Source organism: Neopsephotus bourkii, unplaced genomic scaffold, assembly GCF_033783945.1.
Source record: "Neopsephotus bourkii isolate Nb327-2 ecotype Australia unplaced genomic scaffold, CSIRO-AGI_Nbou_v1 NB_1287, whole genome shotgun sequence".
Taxonomy (NCBI): Eukaryota; Metazoa; Chordata; class Aves; order Psittaciformes; family Psittacidae; genus Neopsephotus; species Neopsephotus bourkii.
This window is the reverse complement of record NW_026901771.1, coordinates 3,538,990-3,564,780: the sequence shown is the minus strand read 5'-3', so window position 1 is coordinate 3,564,780 and position 25,791 is coordinate 3,538,990. Positions and strand designations below refer to the sequence as shown.

General features: G+C 48.1%; 2 protein-coding genes across 9 annotated transcripts in view; one reads left to right on the top strand and one right to left on the bottom strand.

Annotated features, from left to right (window-relative positions):
- Nucleotides 1-9,793, top strand: part of EPHA1 (EPH receptor A1) — a 32,397-nt gene extending 22,604 nt beyond the window's left edge. Inside the window, exons 7-18 of the mRNA XM_061365443.1 lie at nt 28-152; nt 256-415; nt 3,114-3,210; nt 3,985-4,040; nt 4,320-4,442; nt 4,542-4,727; nt 5,161-5,222; nt 5,593-5,802; nt 6,471-6,620; nt 7,267-7,460; nt 7,747-7,902; nt 8,764-9,793. Coding sequence (XP_061221427.1) covers nt 28-152; nt 256-415; nt 3,114-3,210; nt 3,985-4,040; nt 4,320-4,442; nt 4,542-4,727; nt 5,161-5,222; nt 5,593-5,802; nt 6,471-6,620; nt 7,267-7,460; nt 7,747-7,902; nt 8,764-8,842 — 1,598 coding nt within the window. The 3' untranslated portion in view covers nt 8,843-9,793. The remainder of the gene's footprint in view (nt 1-27; nt 153-255; nt 416-3,113; nt 3,211-3,984; nt 4,041-4,319; nt 4,443-4,541; nt 4,728-5,160; nt 5,223-5,592; nt 5,803-6,470; nt 6,621-7,266; nt 7,461-7,746; nt 7,903-8,763) is intronic.
- Nucleotides 9,794-13,292: 3,499 nt separating this feature from the next.
- Nucleotides 13,293-25,791, bottom strand: part of ZYX (zyxin) — a 25,952-nt gene continuing 13,453 nt past the window's right edge. For 3 of the 8 annotated variants that reach the window (XM_061365473.1, XM_061365470.1, XM_061365469.1), the window contains exons 2-10: nt 21,480-21,740; nt 18,396-18,577; nt 17,267-17,359; nt 16,483-16,986; nt 15,858-15,999; nt 15,610-15,779; nt 15,284-15,462; nt 14,889-15,009; nt 13,293-14,483 (exon numbers count right to left, since the gene is read on the bottom strand). In XM_061365473.1, coding sequence (XP_061221457.1) covers nt 14,373-14,483; nt 14,889-15,009; nt 15,284-15,462; nt 15,610-15,779; nt 15,858-15,999; nt 16,483-16,986; nt 17,267-17,359; nt 18,396-18,577; nt 21,480-21,729 — 1,752 coding nt within the window. In that variant the 5' untranslated portion in view covers nt 21,730-21,740 and the 3' untranslated portion in view covers nt 13,293-14,372. Of the gene's footprint in view, nt 14,484-14,888; nt 15,010-15,283; nt 15,463-15,609; nt 15,780-15,857; nt 16,000-16,482; nt 16,987-17,266; nt 17,360-18,395; nt 18,578-21,479; nt 21,741-22,254; nt 22,398-25,091; nt 25,115-25,227; nt 25,363-25,492; nt 25,643-25,791 lie in introns of those variants that run through there. The other 5 variants (XM_061365468.1, XM_061365475.1, XM_061365471.1 and 2 more) reach the window with 5 other exon arrangements.

Genomic DNA, 25,791 nt, shown 5'->3' with positions numbered 1-25,791 from the left:
TGATGTTCTGTGTTCTGTTCCCTGCAGCTCCGGTGACAGTATCCCAGTTCATCCTGACACAGAGAGATGACAGTAGCCTTTCTGTGTCTTGGCTTGCCCCACGGCAGCGCAGCCGGACCTCAGTGGAATATGAAGTCATGTTCTTTGAGAAGGTGAGGCCTGCCTCATTTGTTCTTTCCCCTTTCACCCAAAGGGGTGGAAGTGTCCTCTTTGTCCGACAGGTATTTGTTACTTTACCCTGGTTGATTTCTGCAGGGAGAGGAGGCACGTTACACAGTGAAGCACCTTCTGGAGCCAAATGTCACTCTGAGAGACCTGCAGCCAGACACAGCCTATCTGCTGCGTGTGAGATCCATCACACCCCTTGGGCCTGGGCCCTACTCCCCAGAGCAGGAATTCCGCACCCTTCCACCAGGTAAAGGACAGCCACTGATGTTTTACCTGAAAGAAACTCAGTTCTCCATCAGACTGTATATGCATATGGTACATGGATGTCTGTGTTCTGCTGGATGTAAGACACAGATGGCACGCTCCTGAGTTCCTTGTCACCAGGGCTAAGCCTGTTGCTTTGTAAGAATGTAGGACAAGGAGACTTCTATCCCATGTCCTTGCTGTCACACAGAATCCAGTTGTACTTTGCTGTCAAGAACTGATCAGTCTCAGGTTTATGTGTTGTACTGAAAAATCACTTAACCAGCTCTTCATCTGTCCCTGAAAGACATTCTGATTCTGGCTAATGTTTCTAAGTTTGCATGTTAGCAAACCAATTACCATATGCCTCCTCTTTTGTGTGAAAGTGAAAAGGGGAACTCGAAGGACCTCACCCTATTTTTTCTCCTCGCTTTATCATTTCCACTCTATGTAGTCCTGACCCTGAATGTAACTCTTCATTTCATGGCAGTTCTTTTTTGATAATCAAAAGGAGATGATCCTGCCCCTCTACTCTGCTCTCGTGAGACCTCACTTGGAGTATTGTGTGCAGTTCTGGTGTCCTCAACATAAAAAGGACATGGAACTGTTGGAACAAGTCCAGAGCAGGGCCACGAGGATGATCAGGGGATGGAGCACCTCCCATATGAAGACAGGCTGAGAAAGTTGGGCTGTTCAGCCTGGAGAAGAGAAGGCTGCATGGAGACCTCAGAGCAGCCTTCCAGTATCTGAAGGGGGCCTATAGGGATGCTGGGGAGGGACTCTTCATTAGGGACTGTAGTGATAGGACAAGGGGTAATGGGTTAAAACTTAAACAAGGGAAGTTTAGATTGGATATAAGGAGGAAATTCTTTACTGTAAGGGTGGTGAGGCACTGGAATGGGTTGCCCAGGGAAGCTGTGAATGCTCCATCCCTGGCAGTGTTCAAGGCCAGGTTGGACAGAGCCTTGGGTGCCATGGTTTAGTGTGAGGTGTCCCTGCCCATGGCAAGGGGGTTGGAACTGGATGATCTTAAGGTCCTTTCCAAACCTAACTATTCTGTGATTCTATGATTCTGTAATAGGAGAATTGTTTAGGTTGAATGGTCCAGGGATTTAGTGGAACACGATTTGCAGGGAGAGACTTTTCTTTTTGTTTAATCTAAATTCCTTAGTTCCCTGCAGAAGTGCTGTGTACCTAAAAATTTGCCCATTTTATTAAAATATTACATTATTTCACCTTCCAAATCTTTTTTGGTTGAACAAAAAAAATGAAACTGCCTCTGCCTGTAGAGTTCTGCTTAACTAAGCTGGTGATTTTTAATAGTTTAGTCAGATGAGTCAGCATCAAATTGAGAAAGAAAAACAAGTGTTAAGCAGGTTTTATGGATGCTGACCACTAGGGCTGGATGTTAGGAAACACTTCCAGACACAGTTGTCTGTGTCACACAAGCTGTTCCTTGCTTTAAAATCTGCTCACTTACTGAAACCGTTTCTGTAGGAATTTGCTTTCTTCTGGATGTTTTCCTAAATGTCTTCAGGAAAAGGTTACAAAATGTAGATTCTCATTCCATATGGATGTGAACACTTTTCTTGAATGTATTTTTAAGTTGTTAAAATAGTTTTTAATTGTTTGAAGTTATGGGAAATAAGGTTTAAAAATACATATTTCACCAACTGAGGCCATTTAGCATTTCTTCTGCTGTATTCAAATATACTGTATGGAAATGGCTGGCTTTAGCTTGAGAATCTAAATGAAAGAAGACAACCTGTAATTATGTGAATGCTATCTAATGCTATTCAGTCACAAAATGAAACCACCAGAGGCTTAGTTTTGAGAAAGCATGAATATGATGTTAGACTGCAAGTTTATAAGTTGGTACTTGCTTCTTTTAAAAGTCCTAAGCAGGCAATGGTGTCTGTCAAGGTATTTAAGCAAAGGACTAACACCAGATATTAATGGAAAGGAAGTATGAAATTAGTTTAATAAACAAGAAGAGAGTCAAGTTAGATGCTGGGGAAAATCGTGTCTTTGCTGTGCCATAGTCTAGATCAGTTACTGAGCAGGAAGAAGGGTCTGATCTGAAAGAGCAGTAGGAGAGGAGTGGGAAGGAAGGAACAGCTGTTGTTTCTGAAAGTGTCATGGAATCTATGAGAAAATCAGGCATAGGGGTAAATTACTCAGCTAGAAGAAGACTGTAGATAAGAGTCAACCAGATACCTACCAGGAGGTACTCCGTGCATATCAATAGCAGTATGACAGGACTCAAATTTGGTGGCTCTGCTGCCTGGAAGACAAATGGCCATAGCTTGCCTAATACCATCGGTTGGAAGAAGCTGGCCTATACGGATGCTGGGGAGGGACTCTTCATTAGGGACTGTAGTGATAGGACAAGGGGTAATGGGTTAAAACTTAAACAGGGGAAGTTTAGATTGGATATAAGGAGGAAATTCTTTCCTGTTAGGGTGGTGAGGCACTGGAATGGGTTGCCCAGGGAGGTTGTGAATGCTCCATCCCTGGCAGTTGTCAAGGCCAGGTTGGACAGAGCCTTGGGTGAGATGGTTTAGTGTGAGGTGTCCCTGCCCATGGCAGGAGGGTTGGAACTTGATGATCTTAAGGTCCTTTGCAACCCTAACTATTCTATGATTCCAGGCAAACAGTTCTTGTCCTTTTACATCGTATGGCTTTTCTTTTTGTTTCTGCAGACACAGGAGCTCTGTCTGGTGGAGTCATCGTCTCTATTGTCTTTGGAGTTCTGCTATTTATTGGGCTCCTTCTGGGACTTCTCATCTTTCGGCGAAAGTAAGTGTTGATTTTGGATATTGAAAAAGGTATAGATGTAGGAGTAGCTGAGCTATGTGAGCTGGAGAAAGGGAAGGAGGCTCTGGTTTCTTAGAGGATACTGGATAGGTAGAGTTTAGGGAAGAATGAGTAAGACCACTGTGCTGCTGCAAAATGGAATGAGTCTCAGTAAGTAACTTGGATTAGCAGGATTGGAGGGATTTATATGTCTGTAAGATAACGCTTACTGCTGAGGACAGAGGAAAATGTGATTTCTTAGTTTTGTTATACTCCAGCAGTATCACACTGTTATCATAACAGATGAATAAAAATATTGTGATGGTACAATCATTTTTATAGCTGCTCATCAATCAAGTGCACACTGCATGCATGCAGTCATTTCAAACCATATTCCATATACCATTACTTTTGTGGTCCTCTCCCTGGGACCACTAAATGTCTGTAAAGCTGCTATTATTTTGTTCTAAGAATGTCAAGTATTCTATTGAATGTGTACAGAAAACATAAAATAAATAGGAATGTAATTGAGCAAGCAAGAAGGATGAGCAAAGCTGCCTGCCTGGAAACAAAGCTCCATTTCTAAATGTAAATGAAGCATCGCATTTTCTTGCTAGCTGTACTCTTCCAAGTAGGTGCAGTGTCTGGTTCCACTTTGGTCTGCGTTGCCCTGAACTCTGTCCTTGACCAATCTTAGGGTAGACAGCCTGGAAGTCTTGCTTTTCTCTTTGCTATCTGCTGACCATTTTACTTTCATGACTGCTTCTTATGTTCCAGGCAGGCTCGTCGGAGACAAGCACGGCCAGATTACAATACTTCAGGCTTTGACAGAGGTGAGCTTCTAAGGGGTGGTAGAACTGTGGAGAAGCCTGGAATAGGTTGGAAGGAATGAAAAGAAATGATAGTTTCAAAGAAGACACTGGCATGGATTTTCTGACGTAATTTTCGTCTTCCCATAACAGCTCTAGCCTTCAGTGTATGTAGATTTGTAGACTTGCTTACTGCCGTTGTCAGAATCCCACAGATTCACCTCTGCTTCTGTAGCTTTGCCCTGCAAAGCTTGTCCAAAGAGCTGACAGGTTAATTTGCTCTTTTGTTTTCCTTTACCATAGAGAAGGTCTGGTTGAAGCCCTATGTAGACCTGCAACCATATGATGACCCTAGCAGAGGGGTGCTGGAGTTCACTAAAGAGCTGGATGCCTCTTGTGTCACTATGGAGAATGTCATTGGAGAGGGTGAGTTGTCACCCTCACCATCTTTCAGTTCTTCCACACTGTTATTCTGCTGCCTGTTCCTGAGTTCATCTGTGACCTTTTGCCTCTGGTTGTCCTCAGGGGAGTTTGGGGAGGTCTATCGTGGGTCCCTGCGGCTCCCAGGGAAAGAACGTATCGTGGTTGCCATCAAGACCCTGAAGTCGACATATTCAGACTCGCAGTGGTGGAACTTCCTGCGTGAAGCAACAATTATGGGGCAGTTCAATCACCCGAACATTGTGCATCTGGAAGGAGTTGTCACCAAAAGTAAGAGTGTGTGTGGGAGAGTTCTGCTATGAGAGCAGAAACTGGAACGCTTCTTGCACCTTTATTAGGGTGCTGGCAGAGACGCTGTACTGGGATAGGACAGGAATTGTCATGTTAGCCTCTGGCAGAGAATGAGGGAGGGAGGAGAGGTATGGATTTCCAGCAGAGTCATGAGGCAGTGTTAGGAGAGGTCTTCTTGGGTTGGTGAGTGGATGGGAAGTTGGGGTTTGTGTTGCTGTAAGGTTCTATGTGTGACACAAGGAGGAATTCAAGATCTTCAGGAGACATCTAAGGAGGGGTCATCCAGCTGTGCCAGTGGAGCAGGGATGTTGGTTGGGGTTGGATGTGGTTGTCTGTGCTGGGGCAACATGGAGAGCGTTGAAAGGTAGTAGGAGAATTGTAAAAAAGCTGACACCTTCTTGTCTTCCTCAAGGGAGGCCAATGATGATCATCACTGAGTATATGGAGAACGGAGCACTGGATACCTTCCTCCGGGTGAGAACTCCAATCTGTAATAGGCTTTTGTATACTGCTGGAACTTGCACTTGACCTGGACCTTAAAAGAAGACTAGAAATAAGATCCAAACATCCACTTGCTTTCTGCTCACTAACATTTCCAGTCTCAGCTTTATGCTGTACCATTTCCTCAGTGTTCAGAGTGCTGGTTTGGTAGTTGAAGTGCAGGTGCCCAATGATGACTCTGGAGACCACCATCAGTCCTTTAGTGAGAACTTGTTGGGTCCTTTGGGCTACAGCCTTCTTGCTTGTTCAGCAATGCCCACTTCTGCAAGTTGATAAGGCTAGTAACTAGAAACCAAGCAGATTCATGTCCCTTGACCAGTGACTCTCTTGTCCTTCCATGCAGGAGAATGAGGAGAAATTCAGCCCTGTGCAGCTTGTGAGCATGCTGCAGGGAATAGCGTCGGGGATGACCTACCTTTCTGAACACAACTATGTGCACCGGGATCTGGCTGCTCGCAACATCCTGGTGACACGCAGTCTTCAATGCAAGGTGTCGGACTTTGGTCTCTCCCGAATATTAGAGAACGATGCAGAGGGAACCTATGAAACCAAGGTAATGCAAACCCAGTCTCTCAGTCTTGTTAAATGAGCTGTAGTTTCAGGGGCACTGGGATTCTGCCAGGTAAGTATAGCAGAATATCTTCACAATAGGAAACACGAGGGCAGGGGAAGATTTGGATGGAAAATCCCTAAGGAAACCCCATAATAAAACTCAAGTCACAGTGTGGATGATTCAGGGGGTAGTACTTTTCTGCTTGGAGACCATGTAGATTTTGTTTGCTAAGCGATTCAGAGAGACTGCAGTTTTAAAATGAGAAACAAAATCAGAGGTCTCCCTTTTTGGACTCAGTTACCTACATCTAACTTTGAAGATAGCCCTACTGTGACCAGGGGTTTGGAACAGCGACGTCTACAGGTCTCTTTCAGTAACAGTTCCAGTGTTTCTAATGGCTGGTGTCATTCAAGGTAGAGCTGTGGCCGGTGTCAGACTCTCACTCCCATAGCAGTGATTTTGTGTAGCATTCAGACAGAGCTTAAACTCATAAACTTTCCAGGAATGTTTCCTTCCTGTTTGGAAATTTCCCCAGGCATGGATACAAGTCACTTCAAGTGAGGTGGGCACAGGCTTTGAACCACTCTGTAAGCTCCTTGCATGAAAACACTGGAGAAGTACACCTCAAGCATACATGCTGGATACACTATGTCTCTGCGTTTTCACAGGGTGGTAAGATTCCCATCCGATGGACAGCTCCAGAGGCTATTGCTCATCGGATTTTCACCTCAGCTAGTGATGTCTGGAGCTTCGGAATTGTCATGTGGGAGGTGCTGTCATTTGGTGACAAGCCATACGGGAACATGAGCAATCAAGAGGTAACAGACACTGAGCACAAGCCCTGATTTAAAGGAATAAACAAGGCATATAGGCCCAATTTCAAGGCCTGCAGTCTTGATATTCTTTTGAGTACAGAACTACTAGGTCTCTCTCCCTGCTAAAAATCAGTACAGCCAAGTCAAGGATGATAAGTGTTTGCACCTCTGAAGCATGTTCAGGTGCCAACAGCAATGAGCCAAAATAAAGACATGTTAAATAATCCGTGGCCTTTTGGTCTGGAGATGTTCTCTTTTGGTTCATTTCTCTCCTTCCTCTGGCTCTGGAGTATTATGTCTCGTCTCATTCTAGGTTCAGCACGTCCTGTTAAAATTACTCCTCAAAATCTAGTTCCTCTTTTCTCACTTTGCCTGTGCCATAATCATTTGGTGCTCACTTCTTGTGAACACGTGCTGTGGAATGGGAGCTAAGCTAGTAAAGGATTGAAAGTATTCAACTTTTGACATCCCTTAGATGCCCTGATCCTTTGCTCTGCTGCCCAAACCCTACTTCATACACGTGTAATCTGCTTCAACTCCTGCCTGACTGTATGCTATGCAAAACTGCCTGCTCCCAGCCTCAAAGAGGCCTCTGGCTCCTCTTTCACACTCTCTGCTCTTGGACAGACTTTCTCTGTCTTCTGTGCAGGTGATGAAGAGCTTAGAGGACGGGTATCGGCTCCCGCCCCCCGTGGACTGCCCATCTATCCTCTACGAGCTCATGAAGAGCTGCTGGTCACACAACAGGATGAGGAGGCCTCATTTTCAGGAAATCCGGGCACAGCTGCAACATTTCATCTCAAGTCCCCAGCTCCTCCGGCCTGTTGCAGACTTTGATCCCAGGTAAGCAGGCTACCACTGGAAAAGGAGAGGTTAACCATCTCCAGCAGGAGAGGTAGTGCTAGCAATGTAGGCTGGCAAGAGACACCTTGAATGCTCCGTGTGCAGAAGATAGTAGTCACCTGTGTCACGGTGACCATTGGCCTGGGCAATCTGACCTCACTGTGCAGAGAGCAGATAGGTTTGCCTAGCCCTGGCAGAGGACGCTTGCTCTCTAGCTACTCTCTCCTAGTTAGTACTGGCTATTTGAGGATGCTGCCTGGCTAATGAGGATTGTTTCTGTCTTTAGGGTAACACTCCGGCTCCCCAGCTGCAGTGGATCTGATGGGATTCCCTATCGATCCATCCCTGAGTGGCTGGAATCCATTCGTATGAAGCGCTACATCTCCAACTTCCGCACTGCTGGCTTGGACACCATGGAGTCCATTCTGGAGCTCACTGCTGAGTAAGGACAGGCTAAGCTCCCACAGGGCATCTCACGCTATGGTACAAATAGCTGTGTCTGTCCCTGTGCTAGCTGAACAGGCACTCATATTTACTTGGAAGGCTTCTTTCTACCCTTCTCTGTATATTTAAATGGAAGTGGACTGGCTTTTTCTCCCAAATGGGAAAAGCTGGTCCAGAGAATTGGGATCAGCCCAAACTGTGAGACTAATTCCCAAACTGTCCATGCAGAAGACTTATTAGAGGTCTGAGCTCATCTGAACTCACATCAGACACAAACAGCAAGGGAAAACAATAGCTGGCAGACAGTTCTCCAACTTGACCATCTCCCCACTTCTCTAGAACTTTATAAGCTCATTGCTTTGCCTTGCAGTCCAGGTGGGCTAGTGATATCCCCCACCCCCAATCAGCCAGGCATTCTTCTAGCATAGAGCAAAGTCCTTCTGGGCTCCTTAGAAGGACTCACACTGAATGTTTTACCAGCACAGCTGTGTTCTGTTGTAGGGTTGGGGATGCAAAGCCAGGTCTGCTCAGGGGAGTTACATAAAACAAATGTGCAGGCACAGACCTGCTAAAGGGTTGAGACATGGCCTATATCACAGACTAACATAGACAGTCCTGGCTTAATGGGAACACATGCCTAGTCACAAGGTGGGAGAAAACAGTTGACTGGGCAGACCACTGAAGGGCAGGAACATCTAGGAGTTTCTTCCCTCTAGAGAAAAGGTAAGTGTAGTAGGAGGTGCTGAGAGAAAGGAAGCTTTATGAACTAATGCTTGGTAATTGTTTCTGCCCTTACCCCCATCCCAGTCCCAAAGAAGAACAGCAATTCATTTTTCTTCTCTTTTCTCATTTCCTTCAGGGACTTGAAACAGATGGGAGTGTCACTTCCAGGCCACCAGAAGAGGATCCTGTGTAGCATCCAAGGCTTTAAGGAGTGATCAGTCATGGCTCTCTTAAGCTTGCTAAATGCCCATTCTTACCAGATATCACTTGGAATCATTCCTATGGTAATTGCTTCCAAATGAGTGACTGGGACAAGCAAAGCAAACCAACCAGAACTGAAAAAGCTCATGAGGCAACACCACCTTCTCTCATTTCTGTTCCACTCGCTTCAGCTCTACAGCAGCCATCAGTATGTTTCAGAGCACTGGTCTTAGAAACTGTCCTCAGCCCTGTCTTATGTAGTCCATTCTGTGCAGCACTAAGAAGTCCCTGTAGTCCACATGCTGGAGTTTCAGACTCTTGGCATATCACGTGGAAACAAAGAAACATACAAAGCAGGTTGTGAGGGAAGGGTGGATAATGTTTTAAGATCGGAAATGAGGGTTCAGATGGACTGGGACAGCAGAAACATGCACAGGGACCCAGACACGTAGAGACTGGGCCTATTCACTCCCTGGCATACATCCCTTATCACTTCAGCAGCCTTCTCTCTTCCTTATTTTACAACAGGGAGAAACCATTCAGTCTTTCGTAAGGCTGCTGGTAAGGGTTATTAATTCAACTATTCTTGCCTTAAACACCAACTCCTGGTGTACTTCTTTCTTTTGAGGAGAAGTTGGGAGGAGCAGCTCTAACGCGTGTGATCACGGAACCTCAGCACGTTGCTGTTTCGCACGTGCACACTGCAGGGGGGAGATTTCAAACTCCTTGACCTGCTTAATAACTTTTACTTGTGCCACAGACATAAAATCTTCTAGGTACTCATTCTTCTCTTCCCCTTTTTGAAAGGGAATAGACTTGTTTGGCTGGGTAGGGTATCTGTAACAGAAAGATGTGTAGGTGGTCTGTCTTACTCCTTCTCTGTGGAGGAAATGTTATTATTTATCAGAGCTCAAGACACTTATAGACTGTAAATAATGTTTTGTAAATAAACCTGTGGCAGAGCAGGCTGTGCTGGAGTTTTTTTGCTTATTTCAAAGATGACTGGAGCCTTTACTTTGGTGTATATGTTGAAAGTTCCAGCAGGGTCCTTACATCCGTGTTCAGGTATTTGAGCCAATGGTCTTTGTCCATTTAACTGCAGGTTCAATGTGGCAATGTAGTTGCATTAGAACTGAAGGATCCATACACAGCTAAATCCAGTTACAGCTGTATCTATCCATTAGCCAAGTCCATCTCTTTACAGCTCCTGCATTTATGCCAAAACCATGAGAAGTATTAGAAGCTACTGCTGTAGCTTGATGAAATACAAGCGAGTAGTACTTCATTCTCCTGCAGAACAGACTGTCTGGGCATGGGGGGAGGAGAATCTCTCACTGATGTTCCTACAACTTTCTCCTACATAGGGAAAATAGTCATCTCAAGACTTAGATTTCAGTGTTTGAGCTAAGTCTAAGTTGGTGAAGGTGAGTGCCAGCCATTCAGCTGCTACTGCTGCAGATGGCTATCAGTGTTACCATAACTGTATAATGCTCCAAATTCTTAAGGCTATAAATTGGAAGTCCTGCTCCTGGGAAGGTCTTGCTTAACCAGAAATGACAGAAGAATTAAGAAGCAGAGATCTAAACAACTGCAACTTAAATCAAGGCTAGTTTCTATTCAACATGAGAAGCAGCAGAGTATGCACATGAAACCATAGTGTACACATACCTTAGCTACTCAAGTCACCACAACTACAGTAAGATACATCTGACAAGATAAGCTCCTACTGTGAATCTTGTAAGTTCAGTCCTAGTAATAGATGTTTTTAACATGAAGTACAGATAATGAATGAAGTTGTTACATGCAGATATCCAGGCTAGAAGATAAGCCCCAATGAGGCTGACCCAAGATGAGTCGTCTGTGTCATGTGTATGTGTTAGCCTATCCATGCAGATGATAGAATATAGAGTGGTTGATAGATTAGATGCATGTGCTGCTATTCAGAGGGCCCTTAATAGATGGCAGAAATGGCAAGAGAGGTTACTTACAAAGCTGAACAATGGGAAATGCAGAGCCCTCCAATTGGGAAGGAATAGCCCCATGCACCCCAGTACACGCTGGAGGGTGACTGGTTAGAAAGCAAATTCACAACAAAGGACTCGCAGGTCATAGTGAACAGGAAGTTACATCTGAACCAGTAATATGGCCTTGTAGCAAAGGAAGCAAACAATATCTGGACTGCATTAGCAAATGCAGGAGCTGGAGGGAGGCAGTTTTAAACCGCTATTCAAGGTTGGTCAGGACATGCAGAGTGTTTTGTCCAAGTCTGGGTTCCCCAGTACAAAGGACATAGACTTACTGGAGTAAGCCCAGTGAAAGGCCACTATAATTTTGGAGGGATTAGAGCATCTGACACATGAGGCAAGGCTGAGAGAGCTGGGACTATTCAACCATGAGATGAGAAAGTTTAGGTGGCTCATGTAACTGTGTATGAACACCTGATGGGAGGGAGTGAAGAAGAGGGAGCCAGAGTCCACCCAGTGTTATCCAGTGAAAGGAGCAGCAGTGGAAACACATCAAAGCAGAGTGAAGTCCATCTGAAGGTAAGAAAGAACCCAAACAACTTACTGTGAGAGCTGCTGAACACAGGAAGAGGTTACCCAGGGAGGTGGTGGAGTTCTCCTTGGAGGTATTAAAAAACTGATGGGATACATTCCTGAACAGCCTGCTCTGAGCAGGAAGGTCCCTTCCAGCTTCTACCATTAGGAGCTGCTGAATCAGCAGGCCTCATAGAGAGGAGGCTGCTCAGTTCCATGTCCTCAGGTACAGACAGTAGCAAGCCTGAGAATATATTCTCAATAGGCACTCATGCACACAAAATATTCATGAATATAATATGTGCATGTATATATATACATGCATGCACCCTGTCCCTGACTGGCCTGAGGCAGAAAGCGCAGCAGTCATGCAAGCACAGCACAAACAGCCTGATTCTATTCCCCTCTCTGGCTGATCAGGATGAACCTGTTAGCAGGAAATAACATACATACATACACTATGGATCCCTCTAGGGCCTATTGAGGAGCTGGCTCCTCAATCTGGAACCTGCGCCAGTCTCCTCAGTTGCTAGCACTAGGACATACAAGTCCTCCAGGCCTGCAGCTCCACTCCAGGGGTAGGCACTCGGACCCCTCATGTGCACACACACAAACAGATGCAAACTGTTCTCTGGCAGTTGGTCCAGGCTTACCAGGAGCTGACCTCCAGATCTGAGAGTAGCTGGCTTGGACCTGCTGGGACCTCAAGCAGCTGGGGCTCAGACCGGTCTCTCCAGCATCTCGCCAGACTCACAGCCATGCCAAATCAGGGATCTCAAGTCTCTTACCCTACTCACTCACTCACCAGCTACTCTGACTTGCTTTCTGCTGCTGATTACACATGGATATACACACCCACACAGCATGCATGCACTCAGGTATTTTCCAATTGCTGGCACTTAAATCTCCACATACACTGAAGAGAGTCCCTTCACACAGGGAAAAGAAAGAGGTTTAGTAATACAGCACAGACAGGGCATAGGCAGACAACTGCACTGCGTATGTGCAGCCAGCCCTTTCTGGGTCCTTTTCCCCATTTTTCCCTGCTGCTTCCTCAACTTGACCACTCGCCCTTTTCCTGCCATGGATCCTACCCCTACACATCCCGTAACAGGAGTTGTACAGTCACCAAATGCTGTTCCCCTGCATTCGATGCCCCTCAGAGGGACTAACCTCCCCATAATCTGCAAAGTGATCCAGAGAACCTGTCCAGTTGACTCTGTTGGACAGGTTCATACTCAGATACCTGAGCTACAGCCCTCTGATAGCTCTGGGATGAACTGGGTTAGAGCTCGCTTTAATCACATCATCTTGAAACAACCACTCAAGACAATGCCAGCAAGAACTCAGGTAAGAAAAAGAAAGCAGACGTACAACTTGATTGTTCTTTGCTCACCCTATAGGAAACCTCAAAGCATTTACTGGATCAATTTGCAAAGAGTCATTAAAGATCTCCCCAAAACTGGCAAGAGAACAAGAGTAGGTTTCGTGTCTTTGAAGTGTAAAAACATTGATGCTTACCACAAAGAGGAGTTTCACCTGCAGTGACCAAGACTGTATCATGCTTGAAACCATGAACAAGCACAAACACTTTGAGTAGTAATAGTTAAGGCAAGGCAAGCAAACTGGTTGCTTTAGTCCAGTCTGATGCAAGTGGATTGTAATAACTCACCTCCTAGTGACACATCAAGCAGACCACAACCTTGCTACACGGGAAAGTAGTCTTCCATTGCTTTAAGGGAGAGCTGCTCTTCAGGCAGAGGGGAGTAGGAAACAACAGTCTAAAGAGGAGACCAACTGGTGCAGAGAGAAAAGCCATTTTCAGGCTACTCACCTCTGGAGGCTCAGTGGAATAGCAACTGTGCACTCTCTACTGCCTAAGACAGCAATTCTCATGGGTTGTTGAACAAATACAGCAGACACAGTAATGGAAAAAAACCCTACATTTTATTGAACGCAAACAGTGGTTGGCACAGTGTAGCTATTCAAAAGCTTTGTTCGGTTTCAGAGTTTCTAGTCCAGGAAATGGGGCTCAGTGCAGTAACACTTAGAGCCAGACAGTACATTGCTATTACACCACAGCTTTCACTGACAGCAGGGAAAGAATTCCTACTGGAACAGGGAGACATTCCTTAGCCTGCTGAATCCTCTTCCACACACTGAGACACCTCCCCACCGTGTGCTGCCCATCCTTATGACAGTCTGTATTTGTAAACATGCTTTCTTTGGATTGCTTTGCTACTCTGGTGCCTAGCCTGGCTGCCCAGCAAACACACTGGGAAGTGACTCATTCTGGGGAGGGAGAAAGACTGGAAAACAACTTTCCAAACTTGGGAATAGAGCAGGATTCCAAACGCTGCCAGTTTAATCTGGCTAAGGGGGAAATCAAATTGTGTGACAAAACAGCCAGTAAAATCCATTAGAGACAGAAAAGCTATGCTAAGTTAGCTTTTCACAGCAACAGTAACCGGGATTCCCAGTATGTTCTGCCTCCACACCCTAACCCAGGAATGAGGGATGGGGTAGGGCAAGACTTCCTCATCATGAAAGGAAGAACAAGAGGGAAAACCAAATGAAGACAGAAGCTGTACCAAGATAGAGGCTTCCACCTTCTAAGGTCAAATGGCCACTGTTGGCTCTGTAGCACAGAATGATGCTCAGCCCCTCCCAGCACCTGCCGTCAGGTCATTCTTGCCACTTCCACCAGGCAGTGGTGGAGGTCTGGTCTTTCTCCTCCAGTCTTGAGGGAACAGAGACTGTGCACTCACCATCACAGCCCCAGCCTGGAATACATGGTGGCCAGGACGTGGCAACAGGAGGAGAGGTCCCTGCTTGGTGGATGTGCAGGTAGAAGTCTAGGAGCAGTGAATCCTAAGTAAGTAAAGAGCTGTGCTGGCATAGTCTCCACTGGTAGCAATCTGCCTTCTCAGGCAGAGGGACAGGACAACGCGGGGAGGGGAAGAGTACTGAGTGCAGGGGTCTCAAGGGAATGCCCACTACAAGCTCCTCAGCGTGTTGTTTTGGCACGAACGGTGTGACATTTAATACACAGCACATGCCCATCCAGTGGAAAGCACCCATTCTCGTCTGCTTCAATGGACAAGGGCTTCCCACAGTCCTAAACAGGGGAAAAAAAAAAGAGGGAGGGAGCTCAGTGATGGCCAACAGCAGGATAAATGCATTCAAGGATGTAAGAAATCCTCCACTGGGTCAGCATAATGGCTCACAGCCCACTGCTCTGTCTCTGATGGTGCTAATAGGAGATACTATTTTGAGGGAACAGCAAGCCCCTTCTGTGATTCCAACACGTTCCCACAGTATACACAGCTGCTGTATTAGACACGTTTAAGACTACAACCCCGCATAAACCTTCTTCATGGACCTGTGGTCACTTAATGTCTTATCCTTTTCTGAACCTGCTTCAAAAATGCTCCAGATTAATTCAAAACAACCTCAGTGTTTAGTCAGGAGAGACAACAAAGATGTCCAGCATGGTGGTGAGCATGGAAGCCACCAAGCTTACCTCACATTTGTAGCATTTCATGTGGAAATTCTTCTCCAATGCCACAACACGCACCGTCTCATCCTTCCCAGGCTCTGGCATGATGGGCTCACTACAGACTGAACAGCGTGGAGCATACTTCCTGCAACACACAGAAACATGGAGGGGATCATGGCCACTGTGGTGACAGTCAATGAACATTTCTGACTGCCATATAACCCTATGAGCAGCAGAGGAGTAATAAATCACAAATTAGTGGGAGAAGACCTAATTGCTATAAGGTACATTGCTGACTCATTTTTAACTCGATGCCTGTTGATTGCATGGGCAACCCAACCCCATTGTGCAGCAGAATTAAACAGCTGTGAGGGAATCTGCCTTCTTTCAGACACCACACACACATCCTCTCTCCATACCTGTGGTAGTCATCCACACAGTGAGGCTGGTTGGCCTGGTCCACAATAAAAGCGGCCCCTTCAAGAGGGGTATGGCACATCACGCAGGTAAAGCACTGGGGATGGTACGAATTACCGGTGGCCTTCAGCATCCGGTCTGTGATGGTCTGTTTGCAGACACTGCACTTTTCCAAGGTCCCCTGAGCCCAGAGGAAACAAGTAAGACACATTAATCCAGTCCAACACCCCTAGGAGGCTATGCCACAGACAGGTGAGGTGGAAGGAGGGAAGGGAAAGCAAGACACGACAAGCACAAGCAGCTCAGCTCCCTCATCCCAGTAACTCACAGCATAGCAGTCCTCGCAGAAGGGCTTCTCATCCACATTGTAGAACTGCTGCCCCTGCAGCTGCTTCTCACATTTGAAGCAGGTGAAGCATTCCACATGGAAGAGGCAGTCCAGGGCCCTCACAGCTGGCTGGGTTCGTGACAGAGGCTTCCGACAGAAGCCACAGAGCTCTGTCAATGGAAGAAGAAAGGGATTAGGAGAGATGAAAACCCCTCACAGCCCTACTGCTATGGAGGGAGGGAACACACCAGAAGTAGCGGCCTCTACTGTGGGCGGATGCTCCATATCCTTCATTAGTTTCTGGGTCAACATCTCCAGCTCTTCTACCTCCTTCATAGTCAGGCAGGAATTTCCCCTAGGTGGATCAGCACTGGAGCCTGTGGGTCTATGCTGCAGGAAGAGGAAACATTCAATCCCTGAGGATACATACAGAGCCACAGAATAGTTCAAGTTGGAAGGAACCTTCAAAGCTCCTCTAGTCCAACCCACCTGCAATGAGCAGGGACATCCTCAACTAGATCAGGTTGCCCAGAATCACATCCAGCCTGGCCTTGAATGTGCCCACAGATGGTGCATCCACCACCTCTCTGAGCAACCACCTGTGCCAGTGTTACCACCCTCATTGTAAAAACACTCTGAATCTCCCCTCCTTTAGTTTAAAACCACTGTCTCTTGTCCTGCTGCAAAAGAACCTGCTAAAAAGTGTTTCCCCTTTGCAGGACCCTATCCCTGTCCACAGCTGCCTCTAGCTGCAGCTCTTTCAGAGGGGTAACAGCCTCCTCTAGCCTGGGACAGACCCTCTGTCTTCATTGTCCAACTTCACTCCCAGTGATGCCCACCCAAAAGCACTGATCCCACGGCTCTGTCCCCTACCGTGTCTTTTGCAGCAGCAGGTTGCTCTGTTGGACGCGGCTTCTCCTGCACTTGGGGTCTTTCCCTCTGCTGGGCATAGGTGAAATTGGGAGGCTGTGGCCGAGAGGAGGGACCTGAAGGTGAAGGCGCTGTGAACTGAGTCTGAAGGGAGGTAGGATATCTTGCAGAGTTTGATGGAGCCATGGGAACACTGGCACCTGGTTTGGACCCAGACTTAGGAGAGCCAGCAACAGGCTTAGCTGGGGTGAATGTAGGGGTAGGCTGAGCAGAAGGGAGAGAAGGTGGTGGAGGGACTGGTGCTGGGGGCTCCTTGCGTTGCTGAGGGGCTGCCCATGGGGCTGGGGTCAAATCTGACCCAGGGGGTTTGAAAGATAAGGTTCCACTTGGCTTTGGAGTGAACTTGGAAGGAAAGGAATGAGGAGTATCTTTGGATGCAGACGGTACTTCCACACAGGCTTTTGGTGCTGATGGTTTCTCCAGAGAACCTGTGGATCCTGGAGATATCTGTTAAAGAAAGCAACAGAGAGGAATAGGCTGTTGTCAGCAAGGTGTAAGAGAAAATATGCCGTCTATAGCAGTGTCAGCCGCTACCCCAGACCCACAGTGTTAAAGAGTTTCCACACTGTTACACCTTTAGGAGTCATGACAAGCTGCGGTATCTGTGCTTTCTGGTCCTTCACATTCACTTTTGCACTACGGTTTATTCAGACATTATTATCTTCACTACCTCCGTTCAGGAAACCAGTCACCTCTCCTTCCACTTCCAACATCCTGGAGAGCTCACCCGGGGTCTGAAGGGGTCATTCTTCTCCATGTCATCCAACATTACGGACAGTGACTCAATCTCAAGATCAATGCTGCTCATCTTGCCACGTTCCTATACCACCATCCATGAGGAAAGAGGGAGCAGAGCACGTTACAGGAACAGCCAGAGAACCAGGTGTACCCCCTTACAAGAGCAGATTTTTGTGCTTTGGACCGTGGTACAGAGCTGCTCCTTGCTTTGAACGGAGAGCAAGCTGGTGAAGATGAACAGGGCACAGGCTCCAAGGTCTACCAACAGTGGGAAAATACACAGCCCAAAGAAACTCACAGATTTAGGTGGGAAAAAGGCATCTGGAGGTCTCTTGTCCAACACCCTGCTCACAGCAGGGCTGACTCTAGCTAACAAGCTAGATCAGGTGGCTCAGGGCCTTGTCCAGGTGATTTCTGAACATCCCCAAGGATGCAATTCCCTAGCCTCTCCAGGCATTTGTGCCAGTGTTAAGCCACCCTTGGAGCGGAACAGCTTTTTCTTCTGTGCAAAAGGAATTCCCCTTGCTGCAGCTTGTGTCCATTGTCTCTTGTTGTGCCCCAGTAAGAAGAATGTGTCTTCTCTCCAGACCTCCTTTAGGTATAGTAGGCTGCAGTTAGATCCCTGCCTCAGCCTCCTCTTCTGCAGGCTGAACAAACCCAGCTCTCTCATCATGAGCTCCAACCCCCAATGGCTGCTATGACCCTTCACTGGATTGCATCTAGTTCTTTATTCCTCTGAGTAATTACACTGGGAGCCCAACTCAAAAGTCTTCCAAGATGTAGCCTCACTAGAACCGGAGAGAGGAACCATCGCTGTCCTTGTCGTGCTGACTACACTCTCACAACCGCAGCCCAGCATACGTGGTTAGCCTTTATTGCCACAAGGGTGCATTGCTGGCTCACACTCAACTCGCTGTCCATCAGGAGCACCAGGTCCTTCATCTGCAGAGAGCTGTAGCCTGGCCAGTTGACCCTAACCTATGCTGGTGCATAGGGTGATAGCATTTTCTGCTTTCCCACATCTCAGAGCTTCCTACTGCTGAGTTCAGACAGTAGTGAGAAGCTGTCCCAGCTCACAGAGCATCACAAAGAACTACGCTTCCCTTGACCACACTCACCTGTGGGGCAGGTACATTGCTCACGGGCCCTTCATCGAACATTGGTGGTGGTGGTGGCAAAGGTAAAACCTCTTCCGGGGCTGGAGGAAAAGGCTCTTCAAAGGGGGGTGGAGGTGGGGGAAAAGCACAGTTGGAGAAGCTTGCCTCCTCTCCAGGTGGTGGAGGAGGTGGCAGCGGCAGGTCTGTGGGGAAGAACGAGAACAAAAGCAAGTTTGGATCACTTCTTACAGCACAAACCCCAAAAGGGGTCTCGAAGGTATTAAAGCAAGTACTTCCCAAGTACTCAAGGGACCCCATCTGGGACAACTGAATTCCACAGGTTGGCTTTCACCAAGTCTAAAGCTATTTGCCATCATAAGAACGTCCCTTGTAATCTACTGCAATTAGTTACTGGGAATAATTATTGTATATTTGGGAAGCATGTCTTACTATGCCCTTTTTCACCCCTCCTCTCATTCTCTGGTCCCTAGCATACGTTTCCCTTGCCAGTAACTGGCTCAGATTGCTAAATACAGAGCAACATTAGGAGGAGTGCCCGTGGATAACCCAGGACCCTGAAGAGGCAGTATTATTACAGGAAAATAAGCTGGCACCTCACAGCTGGCTAGTAAGAACTATGAGAAACAAGAGGGAGGAAAACAAGGCAAGTTGGACCAACCAAACCGTATGCGTATGAGGAATCTTTGAAACTGCTTTATTTTCCTAGGAAATTAAAACATCTTTCATTGTGGAAGCTAAAACGTCCTCAGTACACATGAGGACACGAGAGATTTTGTAGAACCCTTTTTAAGCAAGCTGAAAAGCACCAGAGTGCCTCAATCTCCTATAAGAAAACCCCACTGCTTCTACCTATGCATGTTTGCCAAAGATGTAGAACAGGAAAAAGAGACATTTCCTACTACACCACATGCAAATAAACATGAATACTCTTGCCTTCACTGTGGATGGGAGAAGTTGCCCTTTTATCATCCAAGCAGCAAAGAACACTGAAGACAAGGAGGCATAAATTCTACATCCCTTCTTCCATACATCCATCTCTCTCCCTTAGCTTAGCCTCAACCAGCAGTGGGGTGAAAGAAGACGTTTTTTCACTCCTGCTACTCCATGTGCAACTTTCAACAGCAGTAATTGAACTGTCCCATCTTTATATCCAGTTACTGTCAGCAGACTTTATGAGGACTCCTCATATGTAACCTAAGGGAGACAATGCTGCCCTTTCACCAAATGAAATCCAAAATCTTAATTAGCTAGTGGAATGCATAAACTGCACTGGTATGCAGCACCTCTTCCAAACCCTCTTGTGAAACAGAACTTCTGCTTGGCAGAGGAAGTAATGCTAGGCTGGTATTTTTTCCTTTGAAACTAGAGTTTGGGTTCAAGTTTTGTACATGCTTGCCTTTTGGTTTACTAAAATGATAAAGAATATTGCAGAATCAAAGCCCTGATCTGCTGTCACATTGTTCCAGATGCACTAAAAGCCTGTTTTATGAATTATTCATACAAATAAAAACGTTCCCCACAAACTTACTGTACCAGATTTATAGAGTGATCAATACTAAATACAACATGCCTACAGCAACACTAACTTAGCCATCCTGTCGTTTAAGACGAAGAGACCGATCACTATGGCTTTGTTATAGTACTATTTGTTTTGCTTGATGAGTGTATAAGAAAGGGACAGGATGGAAAAGATGCATCAGAGAAGGATCAAATCAGATGCATTTCTCTCATGACTGAGTTTTGGTGGCTCACCTGTACTTCAGATGTCTTGCTGGCAGTTCTCACCCAATGGTGCCAGCAGCTTAAGCCCAATGGTCCTTTTGCTAATCTTTCTGTTACATTAGTTCCTCCATAGTAAGACTTATAAGGAAGGAAGGAAGTGGAGCAAACACCTGATACTCCAATTGCATTCTGCATTGAAAAATAATTTTTAGCATCCATCTGTCTACTTCTGTACTTCAGATTATGTATTTGTGTCAGTTTGAGACCTTCCCAAAGACATCCCTAATCCATGCAACTACAGCAAAACCCCCAGCAACGTATGAGGAAGAAGGTTAGAGTTAGCTGGTGCAATTCTAGGGGCCAGAAACACCAACGTGCTGACCCCTGTGACTCGTGGCTTCTTAACCTGTCTCTTCTGAGCACAGAACCTGCCTTCTTACAGATCAGCTGCCAACCTAGGAATCATCAGTGCTGCCCGCTCTATACCAGATAGTGAAAGGCACCTACAACAGTAGTTAACATTATCTGAACATGCATGTCCTGACTGAGGTGCACCCTGATAAAGAGTCTTGGGGTAATGCACAGCATGAAGCATTAGCAAGAGGTCCCTAGAGCCATTTCTGGTAGTTCCAATCTGATCAGTTCCAAGTAGGGAGCCACACAACCAGGAACCCTCTGCTTGTCAGAGGACACAAATCCAACCAACCAACAAAAACACACCACCAGCACAGGAAATAAGAAGAAAGAAAAAGGAAACCATGCTACAAGAAGTGACTCTGCACAGGAAAACACACCCAGCCCAAACCACGAGGCAGAAGCGTAAAATTCTACAAGCCATACAGAGCTGTTTCTGACAGCTTCCACCAGTTTTCCATGCCATTTTTCATTCCTCCCCATCCCCAGCAGCAGCGAAGATGGCAACTGCAGAGCCCATGAGAAGGATCTCTATAATCAGAGACAACCAGCTTGAGCTTAGATGAATCAACAAGGAGAACAGCATGATTCACCACCATCAGGATAAAGTTGCCTGCAACATACTTGCTCCCAGACATGCTGGCCAGAAACTGACTGCAGTTACACAATCAGGCACTCAGGGAATACTATAAAAAACCAATCCATTGCATTCCTCTAGCACCAGTGCAATGCTGGATTGCCATCCAGCTTCCATTCTTAATGCAGGCTCTATGTACTTTGGTATCCCTTTACAAACATCTCATCTCATTCTGAAACCTCCCAGCCTCTACAGCAAGAATATCCATCACTTGCAGCAGAGATGCCTCTGTTCTCATGTTTTGCCCTGTTCCAAACCTCACCCCCCTGGAATTTAAAACTCCACTATCTGCCACGGCAGCCCTCACCTACCTTCTGGCAGCAGGGACATGGGTGCTGATGGAATCTCCCCCACCTTCCCTATCTGAGCACGCTGGGCGCCAGCTCCAGGAGCTGGGGGCAGTGGTGGCTCTGATGCATCCCCAGCCTTGAAGGGGTTCACCTTGGGTTTAGGGGCAACCACGGGTGCAAACTTCTTCTGCGGATTGTAGAAGAAAGGGGTAGAAATGTTGATGTTGACTGCGGATGTCATGCGGGTCCCCGGGGCGCCTGGGGAGGCCATCTTCTCAGCTCCTAGCAGGAAAAAAAAGGGAAGAAACCAATATAAAATCAGCCTTGGGCCAGAGTGGAAATCTATAGAAAGAAACACGTGAAATAGAGGGATACAGAAGCTGAAGTCCATCCAGAGGCTGAGGTGCGCAAGCAGAGAGCAGAGCACTTCCAGCATCAGCACAGGAAAAAGGAGGAACAGAAACTGCAAACAGCACGCTTCATCATTTCAGCTCAGTATGGCATTAACCACAAAGGGCTTCCAGCTGCAGAGAAACCCAAGCTTTTTTGCTGCACGAGAACCCTGCACGCAGCCTGCTGGACACAACAGCAGTGGGCCACCAGAACGTGTGTTCCCCACCACACACACACCCTAAGGGGTGCCCCCATACGTGCTCTCCCAGAACTGGAATCAGCATTTCCTCTCCCCCACTCACCCAGTAACACCAAAAGGCTCCTCTCGATCTCTGCCTGTGACAGCCCCGGTAGCCTCCCCCCGTCCGACCCTGGCGCACCCCTCGCATTCTCCGTCCCTTACCTCCGGAGCTCTCCATGCTGCAGGCAGCGGCGGCAGCACGGCCAGGGTGAGGAGCTCCCGTTGTCACCTCCCCGGATCTCACCCCCCTTTCCCCTCCTTCCTGCCCCCTCCAGGAAGCAGTCCTGGGCTGCGGCCGCCGCTCCGCCCGTACCCGGGGGCTGCGAGAGGGGCAGCAGCACCGCTGCACCGGGGCCGGGCCCTGCGCTGCGCAAGGACGCGCGGTGGGGTTGGGAAAGGCCGGCGCTCCGCTTGCATCAGGCGGGTCATAGCAACCCTCAGCGCTCACTCCTCCCCATCAGCAGGCTGGAACAGTCAGCCGACAGCCCCGCCAAGCCGGCTGCTTCGGGAACCGCAGGGCTCAGGATGACAGCCACATTTCTAGGATTCCCTCAGCCCGGCAATGCAAGCCAGAAATCTAATCTTATCCGTGCTAGAAATCTCCACGCAGCCAGAAGCTTTGTTGTAAAGCCCGGCATGCCTATAGTCCTCCTAACACCCCAGAACAATAGCGCTTCCCCCCAGCACAGCGGCTCTGTGCCAATGTTCAAATCAGTGCCCCTCCACACTGCCGGCTTCTCTCACACGGACAATAAAAGCAGTTGGGACAGACAGCCCTGGTGCCACAAACATCACCCATGGCTGCTGATAAGATCCGCTTGCCCCCGTTCTAAGCGCTCCCACGATTCAGTACAGCGCTGCAATATCTAGATGTTACACTTCTCCAGGTCACGGGCGTGTGACAACACAAACATGCTGCTGCACTGTTTGTTCCCTTTGTGCAGAGCTGATGAACTGCACAGGCATCGACAAACTTTCCTGGGCTTTTCAAGAGAAGGAAGAGGCTGCAACAGTAAGGAGGAGCCAAAAAGCTGTGCTGAGCATCACCCACATGATCCAGCACGGGAAAGGGTCATCGCAGAAGAGTAGTAAGTGAGCTCTGTCCTCAATCCCTCAGACTTGTAGGGGTCAATAGACCTGCAAGTCAGAAGGAACCAGCCAACTCCCTCCAGTCTGCAGCTGCCCACTGAGCTACACAAGTTGGTGAAAAGACCTCCAGCCTTTCTTTATCGAGTGTAATGAACCACCTGGTAGTAGTTCTACCAGAATTGTCACCATTATAAGCAGAACACCGCAGTGACAATGTCCCTTCTGATCATGACCCATACTGACGTTAGTCAACACAAAGATAGCCTCGGGACATCAGCTGCTTCACAAAAAGAAGGCTGGCTTTGCTGCCAGCAGCTGCCACCTCCCTTAACCCAAAGCAGCCCATTTCCCAGTATGTCATGTCACATTTCAAGCCATCCCCATCCAGCAGCTGCCCCTGCTCATCCTCACTTCTGTTTGTCTGTCCACACAACCCAGACCAAACAGGCTGACAGAGGCTGCCGGCCTTGCAGAGACACCCGCAGCCTTGGGTACCACCCAAGTATCCATCAGTACTGTACCTTTCCGGTAGTTACAGTACCATCTAAGCCTTACAAGAAACACAGAGCTTATGCAAGTCCTGTGCTTGTAACAGCTTTTGGTGAGGGAGTGTTAACACCAGCAGACCTCAACTCAAATCCTTCTCGTCCTCACATTTCCCCCTCAGGGGAGAGATTTTTTCTTCCTGCTGTCACAGCATTTAAGATGACTCTAGTGGAGCTATGAAGAAAGATGTCCCCCAAGGACACAATCGGGATACTTGGTTGCCTCATACACTGTTCCTCTCTAAGAGAGAGCAAGGAGAAGTAGGACAAATCCCAGTGACACCTCCTTCAGCAGCAGGGTCACCTCCCAGAAGGTCCCACGGTGGGTCTGCCACCTCTTGTGCACCCAAACAGCTTTCAGCTCTCTTCCAAAAACTCAGCTGCTTTTCCGGGGCAGCAAAAGTGGGAGGAAGCAGAGAGCTCTGTTATTTCCCCCCCTCTGTTGGTAGAAAGCAGCTCGGTTCCAGTCACACAGGCAGCCCCCATAAAAGCCGGCCCAGCACTGTGGGCTGACACGCCGCATGTGTACTTCCCCTATTTGCCAGCTTCCTCCCAACTGAGGGGAGTCAGAAGGAAAACTATAGCAAACAACATAGACTACGTAGTGAACAGATTAAACAGATAAAGGAGCTATGGTTACCTTCATTCCCTCATACAGACTAATTCCAGAAAGTTCTCCCAGCCTGGCCCAAAGTTACAACGCTTCAAAGAGAGCAAAGTCCTATCAGCAATGCGAGCTGCAAGGTAGAGCCTTAAAACAACCGGGCTGGGAGGGGGACACTCAGATCTACAAAGTTCTCCCACACATCCTGGGCTTGCCTTCTCCCTATGCACGGAGGGGGAAACGGGAGGAAAAACTCCAGAAAGCCATGCAAACGTATTCAAAACGTGAGGAAGTTCTGCGACTTTCAAGTACTTGCGCCTCCGCTTTCCTCAGGGCACTCCCAGAGAGGCAAAACCTCGCGAATGAAACAAACTTCACGCACAAAGAGCCCCAGCTTCCTCTCTCTCAAGCACATCTGGGGAAAAAACACTCCATAGGTATCCCGTACGCACACAAAAGAGAGCTCGTTCCGAATAAAACCAAGCAACACCTTCCCCCATCCCCCTCTGCTGCAGCTATACCGGAGCTGACTCCATTTCACTGGGAGGGAAGGAAAGTCACCAAGGCACACACACATCCCCCGAACCTCTCTTCTGCGCACCGTCCATCCACCCTAAAGAGACGCTTTGTGCACGGCGAGCAACCCTCCCGGCAGGAAACGCGCCCTCTCCCCGGACACGCAGGCACCCCAAGACTTGCTCAACGCCAGCCCCAGCGCTGCGGACAAAAGCTTCTTCGCTAAGCCCAGGGAAGGGACTCACCTCTGGGGACGGGGATGGGGAGTACCCGGCACCCGGAGCCGGCGAGGTTGTGCTGCCCCCCGCCCGGCCGGGGAAGCAGCGGCAGTGGAAGGAGGGGGAGAGGAGCGGCCGAGCCCCGCCGCTGCCGACAACTCACCAAAAAAGCCTCGCCCAGGCAAAGTTGTTTGACCATAAAAGGAGAGAGGCTGCGCGGAGCTGAGCTCACTCGCTGGGGAATGCGACTGAGGTAAGGGGGGACGGCGCTCACCGCCCGCCGACGGGGCGCGCAGGGGCGGCGGTAGCCCCGGGCGCAGAGACCCGGAGCAAGGGGGGGGTCTCTCCGCTCGACAGCGGTCACAAAGCAGAAGCGTTTGCCGGGTTCCCCCCCACCCCAGCCTGCGACTGCGTTTCCAGGCGCTGACCTGAGCTGTAGGAGGAAATGGAGCAGCTCTTGGTGAGTCAGGGTCCCTGCTGGCCTCGTCCACGCACGAACCAGCTGCAGGAACATCTGACTCACGCCGCCCCTCCCCAGCCTTCCAGAAGTGAAAGCAAACATCAGATGACTCCGCCGTGCAGAAAAGCGACTTGTTGTACTGGCTGCGAGGCTAAACACTGAACTGGTTGATACAAAACACCAGCCATTTGAACTGCTTTGTTGGATTGCATCTGCTGCACACCGGTTTTGTTTTTATTGCAGTGCTGGCTGCGGGTTCAGTCCTGC